The sequence below is a fragment of the Panulirus ornatus genome, chromosome 15 (assembly GCF_036320965.1).
Source record: "Panulirus ornatus isolate Po-2019 chromosome 15, ASM3632096v1, whole genome shotgun sequence".
Classification (NCBI taxonomy): domain Eukaryota; kingdom Metazoa; phylum Arthropoda; class Malacostraca; order Decapoda; family Palinuridae; genus Panulirus; species Panulirus ornatus.
In genome coordinates, this window is record NC_092238.1 from 26,567,509 (window position 1) to 26,591,902 (window position 24,394).

General features: G+C 33.9%; 1 protein-coding gene across 8 annotated transcripts in view; it reads right to left on the minus strand.

Annotated features, from left to right (window-relative positions):
• Positions 1 to 193: 193 nt before the first annotated feature.
• Positions 194 to 24,394, minus strand: part of LOC139753779 (protein scarlet-like) — a 46,981-nt gene continuing 22,780 nt past the window's right edge. For all 8 annotated transcript variants that reach the window (XM_071670643.1, XM_071670640.1, XM_071670638.1 and 5 more), the window contains 9 exons: positions 11,601 to 11,839; positions 10,419 to 10,626; positions 10,038 to 10,069; positions 7,717 to 7,822; positions 5,596 to 5,820; positions 4,574 to 4,709; positions 4,130 to 4,235; positions 3,167 to 3,267; positions 194 to 1,090 (listed from right to left, as the gene is read on the minus strand). In XM_071670643.1, the coding sequence (XP_071526744.1) occupies positions 918 to 1,090; positions 3,167 to 3,267; positions 4,130 to 4,235; positions 4,574 to 4,709; positions 5,596 to 5,820; positions 7,717 to 7,822; positions 10,038 to 10,069; positions 10,419 to 10,626; positions 11,601 to 11,839 (1,326 nt within the window). In that variant the 3' untranslated portion in view covers positions 194 to 917. The remainder of the gene's footprint in view (positions 1,091 to 3,166; positions 3,268 to 4,129; positions 4,236 to 4,573; positions 4,710 to 5,595; positions 5,821 to 7,716; positions 7,823 to 10,037; positions 10,070 to 10,418; positions 10,627 to 11,600; positions 11,840 to 24,394) is intronic.

The window sequence follows — 24,394 nt, forward strand, 5'->3', positions numbered from 1 at the left end:
GGGTGATGTAATAGACTGAACCAGGGCATATAAAGCAGCAGAGGAAGCCATGGAAAGGTCTCTAGGGCCTGGTTGTGGACAGGAGGGTGCGGTTTCGTTGCATGATAGCACGAGAATAGATGTGAGCGAAAGAGGCCTTTCTTTGTGTATTCCTAGTCTACCTTGCTAACAAAAGATATGAAAGTCAAATAAAGAATGAATATATATCTTTATTTATTTATGTATTATATTTGATTGCCATTTCCCACATCAGCGAGGTAGCACCAGGAAATAGATGAAGAATGACCCATCCACTCATATACACATAAACGCCGCCCATATATGCACATATGCATATCAACATATACATACACATACACAGACATATACATTTATACACATGTACATATACTTGCCTTCATTCCTGGTGCTACCCCATGCTACAGGAAACAGCATTGCTACTCCTGCTTCAGCAAGGTAGCGCAAGGAAAACAGAAAAAAATGTCCACATTTGTTTACACTCAGTCTCTAACTATCATGTGTAATGAAACAAAACCACAGCTCCCTATCCACATCCAGGCCCCCCACAAACGTTTCACGTGCCCTGGTTCAGTCCATTGCCAGCATGTCAACCCTAGTATACCACATCATTCCAATTCACTCTATTCCTTGCATGCCTCTCACCCTCCTTTATGTTCAGGCCCCAATCTCTCAAAGTCTTTTTCACTCCATCCTTCCCCCTCTGATTTGGTCTCCCACTTCTTATTTCTTCCACCTTTGACACATATATCCTCTTTGTCATTGCGTTTTATAAATTTCTATGAATACAGTGAATTCTCTTTGCACTATATTATCAACTTACATAGCAAGAATTTTTCTAACAAACATGAACCCAAAAATTACACTACTTTTTGAAGTATCATTGGTCTTTTCATACTTTACTTTTTTCTTGCTCTCAAGTACAGGCCAATAAATCCGAGCAAATGGAAGGAAATGTAGAGCAATGCCAGGAACCCAAAGTCAAATGACAGATGAGAAGCATCAAATGCATATTCCTGGATGACCTGTTGACCATTCTTGATACAGGGAACACCTGGAGGCATCTCACAAGCTGTGGAAGAACAAAAATCCCAGCATTCTGTATTTATTGACTGTTTTTTCAGGTCAATCCTGTCATTATTAGTGAAGATATTTATCAATATCCGCCTAATATTCTGAACTCATTCCTCACTATGCATTATACTGCTTCTTGCACAATTTTGTACATGGCACAATCTCTCATGAATTTACGAGTCTTTCCACAACACAACACCCTCCCACACATATCTTATACGACACCCTCCCTCATACATCTTAATTTACTGTTCACGTATACAGTCTTCTTTTACAATTCCAACTAAACTCATTTAATTGCACTCTTGTTCATTATCACCTTATGTCTGCATTTACATCCTGAATGCTGATTTACAAAGAAACTTTTATATCTGAATTCACTGAGGTTTAGCCATCTGAAATCAACAAGAAATTATGTTTATACAATGCTTATTCCCCCAGCAAATTGTTTTGTGTCCTCATAATGGAGGTCACCTTGTGGACTTAACCTATGATCCTGATATATAAAACTTGAGATTTTGAACTTTATATGTAGTATATGTGGCACAAGACAAATCTAAATCCATTCATCAAGCCTTCAGATACTGTTTACATAATAATTTAGTATTATTTTGGCACACATGACCTCATGACCTTGACCTTAGTCTCCAAACCTTAAAATTTCTAAGTGTTAATTACATGTATAGTGTCTGTGGTATAAAACTGCTCTATCTATCTGTCTACATCTCTGATATCTATTCCCAATTGGAACTCCCTCATGGGAATGGCCACAGCAAGTCTCCAGAACTAGTTAACTCTGCTGCTGCTTCTTAACCTTTAGTGCCTCACCTTTAACAGGCGACTTGCAAAGGGCAACTCTAGCACAAAGTTTGCGGAGGCTCCTTGCTAATGTTCTACTGACTACTTCTACCTAATGCTCCTGCCTAAATGTTCCTACCTACTACATACATCTATTGCTCCTAACGTTTTGCCAAAAGACAGGGCAATTGCACAGCACTCATCACAGGAAAATCTGGAGTTACAATGAATGAGCTGTGCTCGTAACATTATCCCAAAAGGTATGGCTAGCACATAGAGCTCACTGCAGGAACATCTAGTTACAAAGAGTGAGCCATGTCCTCCTAACGTTTTACCAAAAGGCAGGGCTATCGCACAGTGCTCACCATATCAAAATCAAGTTACGAAGAGTGAGTTAAGGATTGTCAAGTGTTATGTATGACAGGGAGAGAGTTTATGTTTGCTAACAAAATGCCAGTAGTCCAAATGTGGGTGAGGCAGTGAAACCTGGGTGAGAGGAGTGCCCCTTGATAACCTCTGAAGTGCTGGCTCACTTTGCAGGCATCATCAACTTTCACAATACCCAAGTGGATAGTACTGGTAATATACCTCCCTAATCGCTGGCTGCCTACCAACTACTTACTTCAAATTGCTTCTAATCCAATAACTTAGTCATCAGATATTCTGTACACAAATATTTTGCAGCTTTTCAATACAGAAGACCAATTGAGCTTGACCTTAGACTCCCATAAACTCAAAAGCTTCAATGCTGAACTATCTTTAAAGAATCTTTGGTGTGACTTTGGTAAAATTCCAAGACCCTAGTATTCAAATGGTGCATGAGACTGTGACTGACCATTAACCCCTTGTCTCAAGCATCAGGTGAAGAGCTTTGTAGTCCATACCCATAATAAAAGCTTATCTTATTTCCACTGACCCTGTCATGAGATACATTTTCATGTTCATAAACATTTGACCCTGATCTCAAAAACATTTAAATGTCTAATTTTGTATGCAGTATATGTGCTATACGTTTGATCCATTCCTTTTCAACAAGTTACAAGATATTATATACACAAAATCAGAGGGAATGCACTCCTAAGCTAAATTTAGGGCAGAGGCATAAAAATAGAGATGTTGGCAGGTGGTCAGTACCAAAATTAACTTGTGCAGAATCAAGGTCTTAAAAGCTGGTGAATGTAAATTTTGTCATCCATCATTCTGAACATGGCAAGTGTCTGTTTTCATTACCTCAAGGTCCTGTAAAGAATACTGATTAATTTTGCAACATACTCACTGATGTTTTTGATGTCAGCCCACTGTGTGATGGTAAGAGCTTCATTGCTGTACATAAACCAAGAGAGATATCTAACCCAACCAATGAACCAAGGCATTGACCTGAAAAAAAGATAATTTTCTTTTACCATACACAGTTGCCTTAACTACCATGGTGGGGTAGCAACATGGACAATGGCCATCCTTCCACTCATCCATTATCTAGCCATCATGTATAGTATAGTACTGAAATCAAAACATAACATCTAAAACCATAATCTACGAACTATTCTGTGGCTTAGACTGATCACTTCATGTGCCCAAGTTCACCTCTGTCAGCAAGTCATCCCTAAAACATCATATCAACTCATTCTATCCCATGCATACCTTTCATCAACCTGAACATTCAGAACCTGACACCCCAAAGCCTCCTTTACTCCATTGCTCCAGGTCCTTCTTGGCCTTCCCCTCCCCTTAGTTACCTCCACTTTTGACAGATTCCCTTATTCTTTTTCCACTCACCTTATCCATACATCCAAACAATAATAGCACATGCTGCTAAGCCCTTTCAATCAGAATATGCTTTGTATTTCATCTCTCTTAAACTCATTCCTCAAATACTCAACCTGCCTAATACATACCATGTATTGTCCTCAAGCATTTCATTTCCAACACTTCCACTCTTCTTTTCTTTGGCATTCAAGGTCCAAGATACTCCAATACACTTCACTGTCAAACATGGCTATATTTCCCCTAATAAAACACTGATCTCTCCACATGTTCCTTAATGTACCTGAGACCTTAGCTTCTCTTGTACCCACATCTCATGTTAATAATCATGACAAAAAACAATAACATTATGATAATGATATAGATAACACTGACAGTGATAATGATATTAATACTAGTCATGATAATAATGTGAAAATCTGTCAAATGGTCATGCAACATGATGTTACCTAAGGAAATCATTTTAGGAACTTACGAAAGATTGATGAAGAGGCCACCTGAGATGAGGAGCACAACATCAAAGGGTATGAGGAACAGCATGATATAGGGAATGCTTTCAAATACAGCAGAAAACATTGAACCTGTTGGAAAGGCAGGGCATCAATTGTACACAATTGTAAACAGTTGTAAGTAATCTAATGAAAAATATGAATCAAATATTTATAAATCATCAATAGAAAATATAATTTTTCTCATGAAGAAAAGGGGATAAAAAAAGTGCGTAGTAATCATGTATTTCTTATTTGAAGGACTATCAAAGAACAATATTGCAAAAAATTAGTACTAGTCGTAAGAGTATACCTAATGCTAGAATTACTGACTCATGAAATAGCAAACTCTCAAATGAAGTTTTCAAAACTTGTTTTCAATTGATTATAATGTGAAAGTGATGTGAACAGTTTATAATAAACTGTCTTACCACATGCTGAGGCAGTGTTGGCAGTAAAAATGGTGACCAGGACAGTCATGAAGAAGTGGTAGGCATGTCGCTGGAGGCCAACCATCCAGTAGCAGATAAGGCAAAATACAACTGGGTCAAGGATGAAGCCTGGGATCTGAAGGAGGAAAAAATTAATTGGTTATAATTACTCACACTGACAATAATACTGCCTAATCAGCACTTGCAACAGTTGATGAATAACAATAACAACAACAGCTTACAAGAGAGCAAATGATTTATTCTGTATCAGTATCATGTCTTTGCAAAGCATAATAGTGTCCCAGCTACTGTGTCAGCATGTGTAATCTAAAGTAAGGAACTTCAGGCAAGCTAAATACACAGGTAACTTCCTGACTTTTTGTGAAATTCAATTATTTCTCTTTTTCTATAATACAGGCAACAGTGACTCATGCATACCGAGAGAATATGCCTCAATTGCACTGCGCCCATTTTTTAACTATGAACAGCATGAGGATATGCACCTAACAGCTTCAACACACTTAAAGTGGTGCTCTGAATGTACATGCATACTTTACAGGAGATGAAACGGCAACTGTTACTCTCTAAAAGCTGTAGGTCATGTTTGGAAAGTAAAACATACACTGGAAGAGCTCCACAGTTAAGAAATATATGATTAAAACCATGAGGAGTATGATGCCTAACATGAAAAGTACTTAAACAGTTTTCTGATGAAAAAATATATGATTTTTGCTGATGCATGAGTAATTCTAAACATTTGATGGTGATCTAAAACAATTTGGAACTATAAATGAAATTGCATGACATGGTATATGAAGAACATTATGGAAAAATGTGACACCAGTCAACTCAAGATAAAACATTATACTAAAGCCATGTTGATATGTGAGACTCTTGAAACCAAGAATTAAAGATGGATTTAAAAAATAATACCTGTATATGACGAAGTTAAAGAAAATCATACTTTACAACAATTTTCTGTTACTGAACATAAAAGCCAGAAAGACATAAGTGCTACTTACAAGAGCTATCATCTTGGACAAATAGTAAGTGTCTGCTCGATATATGCCATTCTTGTACTCTCTGAGGAAGAGTGGCATCTCTTGTGGGAAGATATTAAGGACACCATACAAGGAAGGGAAGGTGTTCTCTGTGATAAAGATGAAGAGAACGCCCTCAATGTCCTGGATACCTGCCTGGTTCAGTGTGACATTTGTGTAACAAATTCCCACCAAGAAGGCAATAAGCTGTCAACAAGATAAATCAGCATTAGATCCCTCAAACTTTTACTATGCTAGTGTAATGTTAACACTGCAAAAATGCCACCTCTTAGGTGAAGCTATTTACCAATAGAATATTCTTGTTCCTGTGCGATTATATTAATGAACTGCAAATTATAAGTCTCATAAAGAGAAATTGCTTCTCAGTAGTAAAGGTTGTGAAAACTGTCATGAGCATGCACTTAGAAATGCTGAGAGGAGTAAGGAAGCTTCCTGACAAGAGGGAGGAGTAAGGAAGGTTCCCAACAATAAATGGCCTTGACCAACAAGAATTTTTATGCTATATCAACTTACAGGCTGTTGAAGAAAACTGTATGATACAGACTATTAATTTTAAAGGACCTATTATATAATACTACAGGTCATCTTACTATAACTTAACATATCCACTGTCATTTCCATGAACTCACGATCGTTAAGATGGGACAATGGGTTTAGAGGAATACTCTTTCAAATATCAACACATGGAGGTTGCATTAAATGATAACCAGAATCATTCGGTATTTGTCCAGTACATTATCAGATTGATAAAACAATATCTAAGAAAATATGACAGGAACCAATCGCACCAAAAATAATATGTTCCATGTACTGAAAATATTTCCCTACAGGGTGGTTTAGTCACACTCAGAATTACTGTAGATGATCTTACCAGAAAAAGAATACAATGATAATGTACTTCAATGAACCTTACTATCCTTTTCATATCATAGGTGATTGTGAACTCCTGATTAAATTAAGTGTTAAAGATTTGGTACCTGAGGTGCTACCGAACTGTTGCAGTTGTTTCATGAAGAGGGTTGGCAGATACAGAAGTTAACCTATGGATAGATTTTCACAGACATGGCAAGGATATCAATTCAATATTCATCATTTTACAAATATTGCATCTTTATCTTTCTCAAGGTCAAATAGACCATCATCAAGACCTTATGCCAATTTCACAACGGACAGGCTCTTGAAGACTATCTGAACTATAATTGATATGCCCTTTTCTTATGCAAAATATGATGGATTATGCCAAAACCTCCTCTGGACAATACTATCACTTTTTTGACAGTATCAAATGCACCATCCTTCATTGCTTATATTCAAGTTAAGCTTCTACCACTGATCTTTCCATGTAACTGTCGTAGGTCACTTCAAGTATATCATTTTTCATTACACTACCATCCTGATTAAGCAATGCTGAAGTAGTGCCTGGATTCATCTTACATCCACTGTGTCTTAGATTCTCACAAAAGTTAATCTGTCAGGCTAGACTTGGTATCTTTACCCTACAACATGACTCTTGCCCTCCTACTTTTATCTTTTCTCGACCTCTTTTAAGTTCCCTCCTGTTCTTCAGTTCAAAGTCTGGTCTCGGGTAAAACTCTATATATTGCTTCTTTTCCTTTTCTGCCTTGTACCCGAACCAGGTGCTACCCTAGGAATTACATTTGATCATGTAAACAGGGGAAAGCCATTTTCACATTTTTTTTAGAATAGTGATGCCTTTGCTTCCAATTTATGAATGATTCCCTAAGCCTTCATCACCTTCTATCTATGGCAACTGCAATGCAAAACCACCCATGTAATTAAGTGATTCAAAATACCGCTCCAACTCATGTGCTAGTCCTCTTCTTCATGAAATGTTATAAGAAAGAATCTTCTGAAAACTTAAAATATGAGAAAGATATCTTTGTAAGTAATTGTAAGGCACCTAGGGATAATTTCTTACACCACATTCACCTTCAGTTTAAAACATATACATAGTTAAGACCACAGCAAAAGGGGGGTGAAAATAAGTATGTACATAAAATAAGATATATAAAAAAAACAATGAATTACAAAATATATGAGGATGATAGAGGCTTCACTCACGATCTTCTGCAGGATCCTGATGGAGTGGATGGCAGGGTTCCTGTAAGAGTCAACGAGGGAGCGCCAGGTGAGCCACCACAGCTGCACCAACCACCCAGGCTTCTGGCTAATCAGGGGGACAAGGAAGTCATTATCATCAATCGTACAATGAAAACTTTTCTTATCCATGATACAGTGCATTGTATTTGAATTGGGGAAAAAACTTTCTTTGTCTTAAGGTGATGCTGATGGGAAGTTCTCACTCTATTTCACTTACAGAAGAAACGATTGTATAACCCTATGTCACTATATATTTGGACATCCATGGTGTAGCGGTTAAAGTTGCAGACTGTGACACATTCAAGGGCAACCTGTGGTAGTGCCAGGAATGGATGAAGGCAAGTATGAGTATGTATGTGTATATATGTATATGTCTGTGTATGTGTATATATATGTATGAATATGTGTATTTGTTGATTTGTATAAATATGTCGACGTGCTGTCAATGGATTGAACCAGGGCATGTGAAGCATCTGGGGTAAACCATGGAAAGTTTTGTGGGGCCTGGATGTGGAAAGGGAGCTGTGGTTTTGGTGCATTACACATGACAGCTAGAGACTGAGTGTGAATGAATGTGGCCTTTGTTGTCTTTTCTTAGCACTGCCTCACACACACGCAGGGGGAGGAGGGGTGTAATTTTATGTGTGGCAGGGTAGGGACGGGAATGGATGAAGGCAGTAAGGATGAATATGTACATGTGCATATATGTGTATGTCTGTGCATGTATATGCATGTATACATTGAAATGTATAGGTATGTATATGTGTGTGAGTGTGGACGTGTAAGTATATACATGTGTATGTGGGTGGGTCGGGCCATTCTTTCGTCTGTTTCCTTGCAATACCTCACGGGAGACAGCAACTAAGTATGATAAAAAAAAGTATATGTTTGTATATGTGCATGTAAGGTTTTTTTTTTTTTCATACTATTCACCATTTCCTGCATTCGCGAGGTTAGTGTTAAGAACAGAGGACTGAGCCTTAGAGGTAATATCCTCACTTGGCCCCCTTCTCTGTTCCTTCTTTAGGAAAATCAAAAAAGGGAGGGGAGGATTTCCAGCCACCCACTCCCTCCCTTTAAAGTTGCCTTCTATGACACGCAGGGAATACGTGGGAAGTATTCTTTTTCCCCTATCCCTAGGGATATATATATATATATATATTCTATACATATTTGCCATTTCCCGCTTTCGTGAGGTAGCATCAAGAACAGATAAATGAACCTAAGAGGAAAAATCCTCACTTGGCCCCCTTCTTCATTCCTTCTTTTGGATAAGTAAAAACAGGAGGGGAGGATTTCCAGCACTCAACTCCCAACCCTTTTAGTCACCTTCTATGACATACAGGGAATTCATGAGTAGTGTTCTTTCTCCCTTATCCCTATATATACAGCATAACCGAGATGGCCCTGATTGAGGCATTCAGTTGTCCGTGCTGTTTCAGTTAAAAAAAATAGAAAATGGGCAGATTTCCTAAGCTGGTTACCATGTAGTGACATTGTGAAGTCAACTAAAAACACATCTATCATTCACACTGAAATCTTTAGTGACACTGTGAAGTCAACTAAAAACACATCTATCATTCACACTGAAATCTTAAGTCATGATATGTACCATTAATTATCATAACTAATACTGATAATTAAGAATCCACCCTACCATATTCAGAGGTTTAAAGAATTACATAAAGTATCTGTCCCATAATTATGCACTTAAAGATCTATCTCAGCCCTAAGTCTTAATACATGATCTGTTCATTCTCAATTTTCATTCATCCACAGTTTCTCTCAAGACTTTTTCTTTTCTGTCCATGTTCTTAGAAAGTTAGTAGAGCATTCTAAGCTACCATCCAGTAAAGCAAATAAACTGTGCACTCTCAGAGGTCATTAAGCCCCATCCATGGTGAAAGACAACATCCTTTCCCAGCAGAAACTTTTCCAAACATCCAAACATCAAACCCAAGACCTCTACAGTGAAAAACACAGTCCATAACAACACTTCCATTCCTATCTATGTTCTGCCAGTAATCATAGTTTTTCAGCAGTCTCCTTTCACTCCTCTGGGGCATTTCTTCCAACTATAGTATTTGACAATCTGACTACCGTAAGGTGAAAAAACATTTCACACATGGTCATTAATTATATGAAACCTGTATATATATTTTATGGTGTTTTTTGTGTTTCTACACGATCAGTTTGTGATTTCTTATAACCTGGCAAGCCTTTACACTGTGATGACTTGCACAAGAAAAGATGAACCTCACCAAATTTTTTTTTTTACTCACGGAATGTTTCTGAAGAAAGGGTCATCCATGTTCTGGAAAATAAGATAATAATGTTAGAAAAGAATAAAGAGGGAGAATTGTACAGATGGTGGAATAAAGATGTTGATGTGAAAAGTGGAAATTTCAGAATTTTGCCTTGAGTCCTTAAGGAGTCTAGATACAAGACCCTGGATCTTTAGAGAGTCGAGATGCAAGATCTTGGGGTCTTCCAAGATATCTAAATGAAATATCATGGGTCAAGGATTCCATATGCAAAAACTTGAGTCTTTAAGAAAAAGAGATGGAAAGCCTTAGGTATTTAAGGAATATAAATGCAAAACCCTGGGTCAAGTAAGGAGATAATAATATCAATTAAGAAAAACCAACAACAAAATATCTTACACTGCCTCCTGAATCTGAATGTGAGATGCACATGTTGTCTTGGTACTGGATGGTGATGTCTATGTCCTTACAGTATGCAGAGACAGCAAAGTTGTCGCAGATTCTCTTGATGCGTTCCCTGGAGCGGTGTTCGTGGCCTGGGAGTACAGCCAGGGTGTGGATGTAGTAGTCAGCAGGGTTGAATGTTGCTGGACACTTGTGGCCCAAGCTGAAAAAAAATTCTTTGCATTTTAGATTTATTGGGAACATGACTGAAATCTCATGTGCCTGTCTTGTATTCCATAATATACATCTTTTTATTTACTGTCATCACTTATCTCTGGGGGGAGAGCAGAGACCTACTTCAAAATATCTGAAAAGCATATCTTACTCCCATGGAAAAAGGGGTTTGTTCCATGTTTCTTTATGTAACCTGGGAGTTCAGCTATTACTTTTCATCACCATGAGCCAAGCATCAATCTTTGTTCAACATGAGGTATTTTGCCTTTTCTTTTTGAAATCACTTATAAGTTACCTTAGATTTATATTACACTATCCTGTGTGTCAGGGGCTGCATAGGAGAAAAGATAGATTCCTCCTTTGATCATGAGTTACCTTGAATATGATCCAAAGCTGATTGGCTGCCTATCTTCCATAAGTACAGTGATTTAAGTGAAATCTATACCCAACTCGATGTGATTTTGTGAAATTTGCAAAGTGTTGGAATGTAATGGTTATTCAGCACTTTACAGTAGTGTACATTTTAAAGTTTCTCTTCTTTGTAGTGTATGACATCCTAGAATACTTTCATAATTTAGAGTCCTCCATATACTTCTATATCTCTTTTACCCTGAGAATTTAATTTCTTGCATATTATCTACAGCATATGTGAAGTTATACTTTCCTTATCATCATCACCATAATTGCTTCAAATCTCATATATTCTTCATTACAATAATTGCTTCACATAGCAATGTATTTCAACCATCTTAAGTATCTATTACATCTTACAGTATCTATATCACCCTGAATGCTTGGTAATTCACATCTATGAAAGTATCATGATCTGTAAGTGCTTTACATTTAACCTTTCCATCATAAATGCTTCCCATCTATTTGTATCTCTAGCATCTCATTTATCCTAATAGGAAGTCAGAGTACTTATTACCCGATCAACCTAAACCCTGTGTGTAACTGCCTCACCTGTCCAAAAATTCGAGTGCTCCTGAGGAGGAACCCATATATGCCACCCGACCTTCAGCAAGCAGCAGCAACTTGTCAAACATGGCAAAAACCTCAGATGAAGGCTGGTGGATAGTGCAAAGGATAGTCTTCCCTCGTGTTGCCATGTCCTTCATGATCCTCACAAGTTTCCTAGCATTGTACGAGTCCAGTCCTGTCGTTGGCTCATCACAGAACAGGAGTGGGGGGTCTGTCAGGATCTGGAACAATGGTCACGTGGACAATGATTCTCAAGGTGACCCATTACATATCTAATTGATCATTCTCCTTGGTAGGATGTAATCTTTACAGGGATTTGTTGTTTCAAACTTCTAATTAATTTATTTCTGTTTTCAGGAACCTGTGGTAACAGAGCTGAACCCAAGGTAAGATTTAGAAAAACTCTAAGCTTAATTAGTGGAATCAGTGAAGCAAATCATACACCTACAGCTTTCTTTTTCATTGACATTCATACTTGATAGCTGTTTCCCATGTTAACGAAATAGAGCCAGGAATCCACAGCACCCTATTCACATCCAGGACCCTTAATCCTTTCCACATTTTACCTCAGAGTGTTTCACATACCCTGGTCCAGTCCAGTGACAGCAAGTCAACCCAAGTGTACAATTTTGTTCCAGTTTACTCTTGGGAGGGGAGGACTGTAGTGCTGTCTCTTGTCATGGAAGGGTTTATTAACACCTACTGGACAGTGCCACTCTGATTATCACACCTTACCCTACCCTATGACTACATGCTGTCTTTACTTATCACCACTGGAAAGTTCAAGCTGTCTTACTCAAAATGTATGAACCCATTTAACAGTAGGTGTCGTGTCGTGGTTTGCATTGCTGACCATAAGTCACACATGAGCCTGCCCAGGTTCAAATCATAGGTACTTCAGTCAGTCCACAGCCAACCCAGCTGTTCATACTCCCTTTGGTGCTGGATGATAAACAGGTATCTGCCTCAGGATGGAATATACCGGGGTCGACATGCTGTCAATGGGTTGAACCAGGGCATGTGAAGCGTCTGGGGTAAACCATGGAAAGTTTTGTGGGGCCTGGATGTGGAAAGGGAGCTGTGGTTTTGGTGCATTATACATGACATCTAGAGACTGAGTGTGAACAAATGTGGTCTTTGTTGTCTTTTCCTAGCGCTACCTCGCGCACATATAGGTGGAATGGGGTTTTCATTTCATGTGTGGCGGGGTTGCGACAGAAATGAATAAGGGCAGACTATGAATTATGTACATGTGTATATATGTATATGTCTGTGTGTGTATATATATATATGTATACGTTGAGATGTATAGATATGTATATGTGCTGTGTGTGGACGTTTATGTATATATATGTATATGTGGGTGGGTTGGGCCATTCTTTCCGTTTCCTTGCTCTACCTAGCTAACGCGGGAGACAGCAACAAAGTATAATGAATAGATATATATATATATATATATATATATATATATATATATATATATATATATATATATATATATATATATAATAAAAAGAACGTGGTTGAGAGAGCAGAAGAGGGTGTTTTGAAATGGTTTGGGCACATGGAGAGAATGAGTGAGGAAAGATTGACCAAGAGGATATATGTGTCGGAGGTGGAGGGAACGAGGAGAAGTGGGAGACCAAATTGGAGGTGGAAAGATGGAGTGAAAAAGATTTTGTGTGATCGGGGCCTGAACATGCAGGAGGGTGAAAGGAGGGCAAGGAATAGATTGAATTGGATCGATGTGGTATATCGGGGTTGACGTGCTGTCAGTGGATTTAATCAGGGCATGTGAAGCGTCTGGGGTAAACCATAGAAAGTTGTGTGGGGCCTGGATGTGGAAAAGGAGCTGTGGTTTCGGGCATTATTGCGTGGCAGCTAGAGACTGAGTGTGAACGAATGGGGCCTTTGTTGTCTTTTCCTAGTGCTACCTCGCACACATGAGGGGGGAGGGGGAAGGGATTCCATGTGTGGCGAGGTGGCGATGGGAGTGAATGGGGGCAGACAGTGTGAACTATGTGCATGGGTACATATGTATGTGTCTGTGTATGTATATATATGTGTACATTGAGACGTATAGGTATGTATATTTGCGTGTGTGGACGTGTGTGTGTATACATTGTGTGTGGGGGTGGGTTGGGCCATTTCTTTCGTCTGTTTCCTTGCGCTACCTCGCAAACGCGGGAGACATCGACAAAGCAAAATAAAAGTATATATATATATATATATATATATATATATATATATATATATATATATATATATATATATATATATATATATATTATCCCTGGGGATAGGGGAGAAAGAATACTTCCCACGTATTCCCTGCATGTCGTAGAAGGCGACTTAAAGGGAAGGGAGCGGGGGGCTGGAAATACTCCCGTCTCGTTTTTTTTTTTTTTTTTAATTTTCCAAAAGAACGAACAAAGAAGGGGGCCAGGTGAGGGTATTCCCTCAAAGGTCCAGTCCTCTGTTCTTAACGCTACCTTGCTAACGCGTGAAATGGCGAATAGTTTGAAAGATATATATATATATATATATATATATATATATATATATATATATATATATATATATATATATATATATATATATATATATATATATATCTTTTCTTTCTTTCAAACTATTCAGTCACTTTTATAAATGAAATAATAATGGAAAATGTATCATAATGCCCAAAGTTACCGATACATAACCAGTAAATATGATGCAAAGGAGCAAAACATATTTTGAAATTGCCTTCATTTAACAACTTAAATTAATGTCATAATGAAGACTAAACATTATTTTAACGCCAGATTTGTGTTCAGCATACAAAATACTTTTTATAATGAGTTTTTAAAGGAAATCTATTTTTCTGAGAAAAATGACAAAAATTGAAGGTATTTTTTACCTCCAAAAACTTTTTGTTTCAAAATTGAAAGATAAGATATTCAAACATCACTATACTTGAAATGATAATGGAAAATATATCATAATGACCAAAGTTACCGATACATAACCAGTTAATATGTTGCAAAGGAGGAGAAAATATCTTGAAATTGACTTCTTTTAACAGATTAAATGAATGTCATAATCACGACTAAACCCATTTTAACGCCAGATTTGTATTCAGCATACAAAACTCTTTTTATAATGAGTTTTTAAAGGAAATCTATTTTCCTAAGAAAAACGACAAAAATTTTTTACCTCCAAAAACTTTTTGTTTCAAAATTGAAAGATAAGATATTCAAGCATTTCTATACATAAAATAATAATGGAAAATGTATCATAATGCCCGAAGTTACCGATACATGACCAGTAAATATGATGCAAAGGAGCAAAAAATATTTTCAAATTGACTTCATTTAACAGCTTAAAAGAATGTCATAATGACGACTAAACATTTTTTTAACGCCAGATTTGTATTCAGCATACAAAATTCTTTATATAATGAGTTTTTAAAGGAAATCTATTTTCCTGAGAAAAATGACAAAAATTGAAGTTAATAGTTCAGGGTATTTTTTACCTCCAAAAGCTTTTTGTTTCAAAATTGAAAGATAAGATATTCAAACATTTCTATGCATGAAATAATAATGGAAAATGTATCATAATGCCCAAAGTTACTGATATATGACCAGTAAATATGATGCAAAGGAGCAGAAAATAGGTTGAAATTGACTTAATGTAACAGCTTAAATGAATGTCATAACGACGACTAAACATCATTTTAACGCCAGATTTGTATTCAGCATACAAAATACTTCTTATAATGAGCTTTTAAAGGAAATCTATTTTTTTGAGAAAAATGACAAATCAATTGAAGGGTATTTTTTACCTCCAAAATTTTTTTTTTCAAAATTGAAATATAAGATATTCAAACATTTCTATACTTGAAATAATAACGGAAAATGTATCGTAATGCTCAAAGTTACCGATACATGACCAGTAAATATGATGTAAGGGAGCAAAAAATATTTTGAAATTGACTTGATTTAACAGCTTAAATGAATGTCATAATGACGACTAAACATCATTTTAACGCCAGATTTGTATTCAGCATACAAAATAGTTTTTATAATGAGTTTTTAAAAGAAATCTATTTTTCTGAGAAAAATAACAAAAATTGAAGGTAATAGTTCAGGGTATTTTTATCTTGAAAAACTTTTTCTTTCAAAATTGAAAGATAAGATATTCAAACATTTCTATACTTGAAATAATAATGGTAAATATACCATAAAACCCAAAGTTACCGATATATGACCAGTAAATATGATGCAAAGGAGCAAAAAATATTTTGAAATTGACTTGATTTAACAGCTTAAATGAATGCCATAATGACAACTAAACATCACTTTAATACCAAATTTGTATTCAGCATTCAAAATAGTTTTTATAATGATTTTTTAAAGGAAATCTATTTTTCTGAGAAAAATGACAAAAATTGAAGGTAATAGTTCGGGGTATTTTTTACCTCCAAAAATTTTTATTTCAAAATTCAAAGATAAGATATTCAATGACTTCTATACATGAAATAATAATGAAAAATGTATCATAATGCTCAAAGTCACTCATACATACCCAGTAAATACAATGAAAAGCAGCAGAAAATACTTCAAAATTGACATGATTTAACAGCTTAAATGAATGTCATAACGACGAGTAAACATCATTTTAACGCCAGGTTTGTATTCAACATACAAAATACTTTTTATAATGAGTTTTTCAAGGAAATCTATGTTTTTGAGAAAAATGACAAAAATTGAAGGTAATAGTTCAGGGTACTTTTTACCTACAAAAGTTTTTTGTTTCAAAATTGAAAGATAAGATATTCAATCGCTTCTATACATGAAATAATAATGAAAAATGTATCATAATGCTCAAAGTCACTCATACATACCCAGAAAATACAAGGAAAATCAGCAGAAAATACTTCAAAATTGACATGATTTAACAGCTTAAATGAATGTCATAACGACGACTAAACATCATTTTAACGCCAGATTTGTATTCAGCATACAAAATACTTCTTATAATGAGCTTTTAAAGGAAATCTATTTTTTTGAGAAAAATGACAAAAATTCAGGGTATTTTTTACCTCCAAAAAGTTTAGTTTCAAAATTGAAAGATAAGATATTCAAACATTTCTATACTTGAAATAATAATGGAAAATGTATGATAGTGCCCAAAGCTACCGATATATGACCAGTAAATATGATGCAAAGGAGCAAAAAATATTTGAAATTGACTTGATTTAACAGCTTAAATGTATGTCATAATGACGACTAAACATCACTTTAATACCTGATTTGTATTCAGCATACAAAATACTTTTTATAATGAGTTTTTCAAAGAAATCTATTTTTTGAGAAAAATGACAAAAATTGAAGGTAATAGTTCAGGGTATTTTTTACCTCCAAAAACTTTTTGTTTCAAAATTGAAAGATGCGGTATTCAATCACTTCTATACATGAAATAATAATGGAAAATGTATCATAATGCTCAAAGTTACTCATACATACCCAGTAAATACAATGGAAAGGAGCAGAAAATACTTCAAAATTGACATGATTTAACAGCTTAAATGAATGTCATAACGACGACTAAACATCATTTTAACGCCAGATTTGTATTCAGCATACAAAATACTTCTTATAATGAGCTTGTAAAGGAAATCTATTTTTCTGAGAAAAATGACAAAAATTGAAGGGTTCAGGGTATTTTTTACCGCCAAAAACTTTTTGTTTCAAAATTGAAAGATAAGATATTCAAACATTTCTATACTTGAAATAATAATGGAAAATGTATGATAATGCCCAAAGTTACCGATATATGACCAGTAAATATGATGCAAAGGAGCAAAAAATATTTTGAAATTGACTTGATTTAACAGCTTAAATGAATGTCATAATGACGACTAAACATCACTTTAATACCTGATTTGTATTCAGCATGCAAAATACTTTTTATAATGAGTTTTTCAAAGAAATCTATTTTTTGAGAAAAATGACAAAAATTGAAGGTAATAGTTCAGGGTATTTTTTACCTCCAAAAACTTTTTGTTTCAAAATTGAAAGATAAGGTATTCAATCGCTTTTATACATGAAATAATAATGGGAAATGTATCATAATGCTCAAAGTTACTCATACATACCCAGTAAATACAATGGAAAGGAGCAGAAAATACTTCAAAATTGACATGATTTAACAGCTTAAATGAATGTCATAACGACGACTAAACATCATTTTAACGCCAGATTTGTATTCAGCATACAAAATACTTCTTATAATGAGCTTGTAAAGGAAATCTATTTTTCTGAGAAAAATGACAAAAATTGAAGGGTTCAGGGTATTTTTTACCGGGAAAAACTTTTTGTTTCAAAATTGAAAGATAAGATATTCAAACATTTCTATACTTGAAATAATAATGGAAAATGTATGATAATGCCCAAAGTTACCGATATATGACCAGTAAATATGATGCAAAGGAGCAAAAAATATTTTGAAATTGACTTGATTTAACAGCTTAAATGAATGTCATAATGACGACTAAACATCACTTTAATACCTGATTTGTATTCAGCATGCAAAATACTTTTTATAATGAGTTTTTCAAAGAAATCTATTTTTTGAGAAAAATGACAAAAATTGAAGGTAATAGTTCAGGGTATTTTTTACCTCCAAAAACTTTTTGTTTCAAAATTGAAAGATAAGGTATTCAATCGCTTTTATACATGAAATAATAATGGGAAATGTATCATAATGCTCAAAGTTACTCATACATACCCAGTAAATACAATGGAAAGGAGCAGAAAATACTTCAAAATTGACATGATTTTACAGCTTAAATGAATGTCATAACGACGACTAAACATCATTTTAACGCCAGATTTGTATTCAGCATACAAAATACTTCTTATAATGAGCTTGTAAAGGAAATCTATTTTTCTGAGAAAAATGACAAAAATTCAGGATATTTTTTACCGCCAAAAACTTTTTGTTTCAAAATTGAAAGATAAGATATTCAAACATTTCTATACTTGAAATGGTAATGGAAAATGTATGATAGTGCCCAAAGTTACCGATATATGACCAGTAAATATGATGGAAAGGAGCAAAAAATATTTTGAAATTGACTTCATTTAACAGCTTAGATGAATGTCGTAATGACGACTAAACATCACTTTAATACCTGATTTGTATTCAGCATGCAAAATACTTTTGTTTCAAAATTGAAATATAAGATATTCAAACATTTCTATACTTGAAATGATAATGGAAAATATGACATAATGGCCAAAGTTACCGATACATAACCAGTAAATACTATGCGAAGGAGGAGAAAATATTTTGAAAATGACTTCTTTTAACAGCTTGAATGAATGTCATAATGGCGACTAAACTTGATTTTAACGCCAGATTTGTATTCAGCATACGAAATACTTTTTATAATGAGATTTTCAAGGAAATCTATTTTTCTGAGAAAAACGACAAAAATTGAAGGTTCAGGGTATTTTTTACCTCCAAAAAGTTTTTGTTTCAAAATTGAAAGATAAGATATTCAAACATTTCTATACTTGAAATGATAATGAAAATGTATGATAATGCCCAAAGTTACCGATATATGACCAGTAAATATGGAGCAAAGGAGCAAAAAATATTTTGAAATTGACTTAATTTAACAGCTTAAATGAATGTCATAATGACGACTAAACATCACTTTAATACCTGATTTGTATTCAGCATACAAAATACTTTTTATAATGAGTTTTTCAAAGAAATCTATTTTTTGAGAAAAATGACAAAAATTGAAGGTAATAGTTCAGGGTATTTTTTACCTCCAAAAACTTTTTGTTTCAAAATTGAAAGATAAGGTATTCAATCGCTTTTATACATGAAATAATAATGGGAAATGTATCATAATGCTCAAAGTTACTCATACATACCCAGTAAATACAATGGAAAGGAGCAGAAAATACTTCAAAATTGACATGATTTAACAGCTTAAATGAATGTCATAACGACGACTAAACATCATTTTAACGCCAGATTTGTATTCAGCATACAAAATACTTCTTATAATGAGCTTGTAAAGGAAATCTATTTTTCTGAGAAAAATGACAAAAATTGAAGGTAATAGTTCAGGGTATTTTTTACCGCCAAAAACTTTTTGTTTCAAAATTGAAAGATGAAATATTCAAACATTTCTATACTTGAAATAATAATGGAAAATGTATGATAATGCCCAAAGTTACCGATATATGACCAGTAAATATGATGCAAAGGAGCAAAAAATATTTTGAAATTGACTTAATTTAACAGCTTAAATGAATGTCATAATGACGACTAAACATCACTTTAATACCTGATTTGTATTCAGCATACAAAATACTTTTTATAATGAGTTTTTCAAAGAAATCTATTTTTTGAGAAAAATGACAAAAATTGAAGGTAATAGTTCAGGGTATTTTTTACCTCCAAAAACTTTTTGTTTCAAAATTGAAAGATAAGGTATTCAATCGCTTTTATACATGAAATAATAATGGGAAATGTATCATAATGCTCAAAGTTACTCATACATACCCAGTAAATACAATGGAAAGGAGCAGAAAATACTTCAAAATTGACATGCTTTAACAGCGTAAATGAATGTCATAACGACGACTAAACATCATTTTAACGCCAGATTTGTATTCAGTATACAAAATACTTCTTATAATGAGCTTGTAAAGGAAATCTATTTTTCTGAGAAAAATGACAAAAATTGAAGGTAATAGTTCAGGGTATTTTTTACCGCCAAAAATTTTTTTTCAAAATTGAAAGATGAAATGTTCAAACATTTCTATACTTGAAATAATGATGGAAAATGTATGATAATGCCCAAAGTTACCGATATATGACCAGTAAATATGATGCAAAGGAGCAAAAAATATTTTGAAATTGACTTGATTTAACAGCTTAAATGAATGTCATAATGACGAGTAAACATCACTTTAATACCTGATTTGTATTCAGCATGCAAAATACTTTTTATAATGAGTTTTTAAAAGAAATCTATTTTTTTAAGAAAAATGACAAAAATTTTTTGTTTCAAAATTAAAAGATAAGGTATTCAATCGCTTTTATACATGAAATAATAATGGGAAATGTATCATAATGCTCAAAGTTACTCATACATACCCAGTAAATACAATGGAAAGGAGCAGAAAATACTTCAAAATTGACATGATTTAACAGCTTAAATGAATGTCATAACGACGACTAAACATTATTTTAATGCCAGATTTGTATTCAGTATACAAAATACTTCTTATAATGAGCTTGTAAACGAAATCTATTTTTCTGAGAAAAATGACAAAAATCCAAGGTAATAGTTCAGGGTATTTTTTACCGCCAAAAACGTTTTGTTTCAAAATTGAAAGATGAGATATTCAAACATTTCTATACTTGAAATGATAATGGAAAATGTATGATAATACCCAAAGTTACCGATATATGACCAGTAAATATGATGGAAAGGAGCAAAAATATTTGAAATTGACTTGATTTAACAGCTTAAATGAATGTCATAATGACGACTAAACATCACTTTAAAGCCTGATTTGTATTCAGCATACAAAATACTTTTTATAATGAGTTTTTAAAAGAAATCTATTTTTTGAGAAAAATGACAAAAATTGAAGGTAATAGTTCAGGGTATTTTTTACCTCCAAAAACTTTTTGTTTCAAAATTGAAAGATAAGGTATTCAGTCGCTTTTATACATGAAATAATAATGGGAAATATATCATAATGCTCAAAGTTACTCATACATACCCAGTAAATACAATGGAAAGGAGCAGAAAATACTTCAAAATTGACATGATTTAACAGCTTAAATGAATGTCATAACGACGACTAAACATCATTTTAACGCCAGATTTGTATTCAGCATACAAAATACTTCTTATAATGAGCTTGTAAAGGAAATCTATTTTTCTGAGAAAAATGACAAAAATTGAAGGGTATTTTTTACCGCCAAAAACTTTATGTTTCAAAATTGAAAGATGAAATATTCAAACATTTCTATACTTGAAATAATAATGGAAAATGTATGATAATGCCCAAAGTTACCGATATATGACCAGTAAATATGATGCAAAGGAGCAAAAAATATTTTGAAATTGACTTGATTTAACAGCTTAAATGAATGTCATAATGTCGACTAAACATCACTTTAATACCTGATTTGTATTCAGCATAGCAAAATACTTTTTATAATGAGTTTTTGAAAGAAATCTATTTTTTGAGAAAAATGACAAAAATTGAAGGTAATAGTTCAGGGTATTTTTTACCTCCAAAAACTTTTTGTTTCAAAATTGAAAGATAAGGTATTCAATCGCTTTTATACATGAAATAATATTGGGAAATATATCATAATGCTCAAAGTTACTCATACATACCCAGTAAATACAATGGAAAGGAGCAGAAAATACTTCAAAATTGACATGATTTAACAGCTTAAATGAATGTCATAACGACGACTAAACATCATTTTAACGCCAGATTTGTATTCAGCATACAAAATACTTCTTATAATGAGCTTGTAAAGGAAATCTATTTTTCTGAGAAAAATGACAAGAATTGAAGGTAATAGTTCAGGGTATTTTTTACCGCCAAAAACTTTTTGTTTCAAAATTGAAAGATAAGATATTCAAACATTTCTATACTTGAAATAATAATGGAAAATATGTCATAATGCTCAAAGTTACCGATATATGACCAGTAAATATGATGCAAAGGAGCAAAATATATTTTGAAATTGATTTTTTTTAACAGCTTGAATGAATGTCATAATGACGACTAAACATCACTTTAATAGCCTGATTTGTATTCAGTATACAAATACTGTTTTATAATGAGTTTTTAAAAGGAAATCTATTTTTCTGAAAAAAAAATGACAAAAATTGAAGGTAATAGTTCAGGGTATCTTTTACCTCCAAAAACTTTTTGTTTCAAAATTGAAAGATAAGTTATTCAAACATTTCTATACTTGAAATAATAATGGAAAAAGTATCGTAATGCCCAAAGTTACCGATACTTGACCAGTAAATATGATGTAAGGGAGCAAAAAATATTTTGAAACTGACTTCATTTAACAGCTTAAATGAATGTCATAATGACGGCTAAACATCATTTTAACGCTAGATATGTATTCAGCATACAAAATACTTCTTATAATGAGCTTGTAAAGGAAATCTATTTTTCTGAGAAAAATGACAAGAATTGAAGGTAATAGTTCAGGGTATTTTTTACCTCCAAAAACTTTTTGTTTCAAAATTGAAAGATAAGATATTCAAACATTTCTGTACTTGAAATGATAATAGAAAGTGTATCATAATGCCCAAAGTCACCGATACATGACCAGTAAATATGATGCAAAGGAGCAAAAAATATTTTGAAACTGACTTCATTTAAGAGCTTAAATGAATGTTATAATGACGACTAAACATCACCTTAATACCAGATTTGTATTCAGCATACAAAATACTTTTTATAATGAGTTTTTAAAGGAAATCTATTTTTTTGAGAAAAATGACAAAAATTGAAGGTAATAGTTCAGGGTATTTTATACCTCCAAAAAACTTTTTGTTTGAAAATTGAAAGATAAGATATTCAAACACTTCTATACTTGAAATAGTCATGGAAAATATATCATAATGTTTTACGTTACCGATACATACCCAGTGAATACGATGCAGAGGAGCAGAAAGTATTTGAAAATTGACTTCATTTAACAGCTTAAATGAATGTCATAACGATGACTGAACGTCATTTTAACACCAGATTTGTAATCAGCATGAAAAATACTTCTTATAATGAGGTCTTATAGGAAATATATTTTTAAGAGAAATATGTCAAAAATTGAAGGTAATGGTTCAGGGTATTTTTTACCTGCAAAAAGTTTTTGTTTGAAAACTGAAAGATGAGATAATGAAACACTGCTATACTTCAAATAATCATGGAAAATATATCAATGCTCTGAATTACCGATACATACCTAGTGAATACGATGCAAAGGAGCAGAAAATAATTGGAAACAGAAATATTTTGAAATTAGCTTCATTTAACAACTAAATTAGGTGTCATTAAGAGGACTAAACGTTATTCTAACACCAGATATGTATTCAGCATGAAAAATACTTCCTATAATGAGTTTTTAAAGGAAATTTCATTTTCTGAGAAAAATACCAAAAATTGAAGATATTAGTTACAGTGGCCTATCTAGAGTATGGGAGGTAGGGCTGGTGCCCTGGGCGCCACTTGAAGGGGGACGCCACTCAACAAGTTTGTTTTGTTGACACATGCTACCCGATTGACATTTTTAACGGTTTGGTATTGTGAGATAAAAAGAACCTCGCTTAATTTTCAACTATAGTAATATTTTGCTACTGTCAGTTGCATTACAGCTTTTACGTTACAATTTTGATCAAACATATCTAACTTTAAGAGTTTATATAAATCTAAGTTTGGCCTAACTCTTCAACAGTTTATAATTCACCGTATACATTTATATATACATCCACTGTATGTACATTTTTAATCAAGTCAGGGGCGCAATTTCCCCTAGATACGCCCCAGCACACGTACATATTCGTACTTGCAGCACACGTACATATTCATACTCGCTCGCCTTTATCCATTCCCGGAGGTACCCTGCCCTGCTTCAGCGAGGTAGCGCCAGGAAACCAGACAAAAAAGGCCACATTCGTTCACTCAGTTTCTAGTTGTCATGTGTAATGCACCGAA